General features: G+C 25.8%; 1 protein-coding gene across 1 annotated transcript in view; it reads left to right on the top strand.

Annotated features, from left to right (window-relative positions):
- Positions 1-6: 6 nt before the first annotated feature.
- The window catches only part of LOC107483521 (topless-related protein 2), a 10,477-nt gene continuing 5,550 nt past the window's right edge, over positions 7-4,933 (top strand). Inside the window, exons 1-7 of the mRNA XM_021140141.2 lie at positions 7-116; positions 2,721-2,834; positions 3,175-3,333; positions 3,422-3,630; positions 3,765-3,856; positions 3,985-4,233; positions 4,362-4,431. Of these exons, the coding sequence (XP_020995800.1) occupies positions 64-116; positions 2,721-2,834; positions 3,175-3,333; positions 3,422-3,630; positions 3,765-3,856; positions 3,985-4,233; positions 4,362-4,431 (946 nt within the window). The 5' untranslated portion in view covers positions 7-63. The remainder of the gene's footprint in view (positions 117-2,720; positions 2,835-3,174; positions 3,334-3,421; positions 3,631-3,764; positions 3,857-3,984; positions 4,234-4,361; positions 4,432-4,933) is intronic.

Here is a 4,933-nt window from a genome sequence, read left to right as displayed (position 1 = left end):
GAGTGGGAAATAGTTGAGAATTACCTATCTGGTTTCACCAAATTGACTGACAACCGTTACTCCATGAAAATGTGCTTTGAAATAAGGAAGCAGAAATATCTCGAAGCCTTGGACAGGTTTATTATATTATTTGTGTTTTCATTCTACTACTACTTTCATTCACATTGTTGTTTGTGTATATATTTATATGTGATTATTTATACGAAAATATTTTATATAAAGATAATAATTAAGATGCGAAGATGCATGGATTGTGTTAAATTGTGTTAAATATCTAATAGATTTTTATTATATATATATTTTTTAAAAGAAAATTTGTGTCAAACGACCCAAAAGAAACTTATTTTTATTCCAAATTTATTGTTTATATATGTTACCATTATGTAGATAGAAGCTGATATTTTTAAAATTAAAATTAATGAAACATTATTTTTTAAAGATGAAAATTCAATTGCAGTCAACTTTACATAAAGTTAATAACTGAGAACCGTTAAATAAAAATTTAGTTAAATTATTTAAATCATTTAATTGTTTTACTGCATCTAATTTTCACTTTTTTTTAAATTAATATAATAATGCTTTATTTTTAGTTGAGAAAAATATTAGTATTTATACTGTTATTTTTACTTAAGAAAAATAGGGAAATAAAGTAATTAATTTGTAAAATAAATAATTTTTTTGATAAAGTTTTAACTTGTTTTCAACAAAACATCATTATTTAAGTGAACAATCAACAAGCTTAGGAACACAATTTGAAGGATGAACTAGCAAGCCTATTACAATACTTGTCAATACGTACCAAACATATTTGATATAATAATTTTTTTAAAATTAAAGATAGGTGTCTTAAGTGATCAGACCAATAAATTCGATAAATTCTATAGATTTTTACCAAACCATTACAATGAATTCGCTTGGTTTAGGTAATTTAATTGGTCGACTTGAATATTGGGTTATATTCTTTTTCTAATTATAGCCTCACTTGAACCGTCCGAATCTTTTATTAAATAGTTACAAACCCTTCTTAAATTCATGTTTTCATTTTTCATGTTGTTTGAATGCTTTGCTACATGATATCTAGTGTTGATTGTTACGAGTACTTAATATTCAATGAATTATGTTGTTTATATTAGAATTAGGGTAAATAAAAAAGTATGATGATAGGAAGATAAAAAATAATTAGTCCAAATAATTTAAATTTGTCTATTTAATTTTTATTTATTTATTGTCTTATTTGATTAATATTTTTTTATTACTAAATATTTTTGATAAAAAAATATACTTGAAAGACTATAAAGTAGTGGACAAAACTTATATTTCAAATATTTTAAAATAACTAAAAGATTTTATATTCAATCACTCTTTTCTTTGGTGACTTTATATTCAATCTGTTTTTTTTTGGTGACTATATTCAATCTGTTTGTATATGCACTTATTTGAGAATTCAGAGATAAAAGCAAATAGAAAATGATTTCTTAAACCGTTGGATTGAGATTTGAGAATGATTAAATATATCGTTGCAATTTTATGTTAGACCAGTAAAATGTTAAAAACAGAAGCATAAATAATTTTTGAAGTATATCATACAATTTTATAATATTTGAAAATATATAAAGAATTAATTTTTAGTTAGTCAACATTAATTAATTTTAAAGTTTAAAATTTATAATTTAAGATATAAAATTAAGAGTAAATATCGTTTTTAATTTTTATCCTCAACGTTTGGGATAAGTCTCAAAGTTGTCCCTAATGTTTGAATCGTTCTATTTAAATCCCTAACGTTTTAAAATTGATTAATTGAGACGATTTTAAAACGTTAGGGACTTAAATAGGACGAAAACGGTTGGGACAAAAACGATACATAGAAATAAATTTTAATTTTATCCTTCACTAATATCAATCTTTTACTGTATATAATTATTCAATTATTTTTTAATCACATTTAAATAAATTACACTTAATCACATTACTTTGATTCTAGATAAATTTATTTTTTTATAATTTTACTTTTAAAGATTTTTACTCAACATGAAATGTTTGTAAAATGACTAGAATCACATTACTTTATTGTATAAGTATCATTTTTTCTCCCACAAGTTTAGGTACTAATCATCCTACAAACATTTTATGATGAATAAAAATTTTTAAGAGTAAAATTATAAAAAATAAATTTATTTAGAATAAAATTAATGTGATTAAGTATGATTTATTTAGATGTGACTAAAAAATAATTGAATAACTATGTACCATAAAAAATTGATATTATTAAATGATAAAATTAAAATTTATTTCTATGTATCATTTTTGTCCCCAACGTGTTTGTCCTATACGTTTCAAAATCGTCTCAATTTTTTCTCCCGTCAATTCTGTTAATAGATTTCTAAAATCAGGATAACATTGAGTCAATTGTAAGACTTACCCCAAACGTTGAAGATAAAAACAATACTTTACTTAAAATTAATTTAAACAAAATAATTTTAACAAAATTAACTAATTTTGAGTGTACTTTTATTTCTTCTACAAATTTTTTATGTGTATTTTTGTTTATATACTCGGTAGAAGTAATTTGATATTGGAATTGCTTAAGTTGTAATGTTGTGGTATTAAAATTAATCTGTTCAGATTTTCTTAAAATTAAAATTTTAAAAACCAAATATTAATTTATTTGTTTGGATTTGTTTTACCTCAATCTAACCGGAACAATTTCATTTAATTTGTAGTAAGGAGAAGACAAGGGCTCTTGAAATACTGGGGAAGGATTTGAAAGTGTTCCAAACATACAATGAAGAATTATACAGAGAAATCACATATCTGTTAACCCTTGAAAACTTTAGGTAACATATATTTTTTTAACCTAATATTTGTGAATATTTTTAAAGATATTTTTAATATTTAGTTGTATTTATTTTTATTTCTAACATTTTTTATTTATGTTAAAATTATTCTTAGATATTAACTTCATGTAAAATACCAGAGATAAAATTAAAAATTTTTAAGGATAATTTTGACACAATTTAAAAATATTAGCAATAAAATTAAATAAAATTAAACGTTAAAAGTATTTTTTAATAAAATTACAAACATCCAGAGAAAAGGTATACTTTATTGTTAATTTAATTAGTAGCATGCACCACGAATAAAAATTAATGGGTTTTGATTGATGAATAATGGCAGGGATAATGAACAGTTATCAAAATATGGGGATACCAAAACAGCTAGGAAAACAATGATAGTAGAGCTTAAGAAACTGATTGAAGCAAATCCCCGTTTGAATGACAAGCTTGTATTTCCTTCATTGAAGCCATCAAGGTTACGAACACTTATTAATCAGAGGTAGTAAATAATTTCCGTAAGAAAATAGTAATATGTTTTAGTGTTGGTGACTTCTTTGATTGACTTGACTTCTCTGTATCTATACAAGTCTGAATTGGCAGCATCAGCTCTGCAAGAACCCAAAGCCAAATCCGGACATAAGGACTCTGTTCGTTGACCACACATGCTCTCCTCCCGGTCCGGCCGGTGCAAGCTCAAGCACGCCAAGGTCACCATCAGTCCCGGCAGCTGTTAATCCTTCTGCGGTTGCGGCTGCGACTGGGGCCGGGACGTCTGTTCCCCTGAACCAAACCTTAGGTAATGAAAATGAATTTCTCCACCTTTAAATTTATATTGTGGCCGTGAAATCATTTATTTTAAAACTTTAAACCTTAAAGATAGAGGTATATGTATGAATATATTTTTAATATTTTTATGTTAAATCCTTGTAGTGTCTGCATTGAAGCATTCCAGGACACCACCTACTCCTATGAATAACGAGCAGCGAGGAAAACGGTTGCGATCTGTTCCACAAGCAACCGAGGTACTTATTCTATTATAATTTTTTATTTTTTATTTCCATGACAAAGGCTTGCGAATAGGTGTCGAATATATTTTCTTTTTGTTATTATTTGTCTCGATGAATTTAAAGCATCCAAATAATGTATACAGGCGACGAATTCTCTGGTGGTCCGTCAACAAGTCCCTCGGTCTCTTGACGACCTTACTAGAACGCTGTTTTGTACATTGAATCAAGGATCAACAGTTACAAGCATGGATTTTCATCCTTCTCTTCATTCCTCACTTCTTATCGGAACTGCAAGTGGTGAAATTTCATTCTGGGAAGTAGGACGCAATGAGAGGCCAATCTTAAAGCCTTTTGCCATTTGGAACAGTGCTACTTGCTCGGTCTTATTTCAGGTTTACTAATTTAACACTTCAATTTCTCTCTCTTTCATAAATATTTTTTTTATTTTTAATTTTTTTGGAAGGTTGCATATATATTTACTACCGAGTTTTAGCAATAATAATTGTAAACGGTTGTACAGGCTGCGTATGCCAAAGACTCGAATGTATCCGTTTGCCGTGTATCATGGAGCGCTGACGGCAGATATCTTGGTAAATGCATTTATGTTTTTGTTAATCAAGGATAAGGACAATGAGAATTAAAACTGGAGAGATATGAAGATAATATTTTCTTTTCTATTTATAAAATTTTATTTTATAAGATTAAAAGAATGTATATTTCAATGTTTTTTTAGATATTTTTCATTAATAATAATATAAGTTCAATTGTAATTAATAAGAATACATAAAGTGTAATCATATTTATGTAAATATTTTTAAAGTTTAATAAATATTTTTTAGATTTTTACTCTCAAATTTTAAAGTAAAAACTTTTTAGATTATAAACCTAAAAAATATTTATTAGATAATTATATTTATGTACTTTTTATGTACTTTTATTATATAAAATTAATTATAATTAAGTCTATATTATTTCTAATAAAAAATACTTAGATAACACAATGTATTTGATGAAAAGAGTCTCTCCCTAAACAAAAAGAAGTCTAATATAAATCCAACGCTAATTAAAAATATTGTTCAATATAAATAAAAA

This window comes from Arachis duranensis, chromosome 4 (genome assembly GCF_000817695.3).
Source record: "Arachis duranensis cultivar V14167 chromosome 4, aradu.V14167.gnm2.J7QH, whole genome shotgun sequence".
Taxonomy (NCBI): Eukaryota; Viridiplantae; Streptophyta; class Magnoliopsida; order Fabales; family Fabaceae; genus Arachis; species Arachis duranensis.
This window is presented reverse-complemented; position numbering and strand designations above follow the sequence as displayed.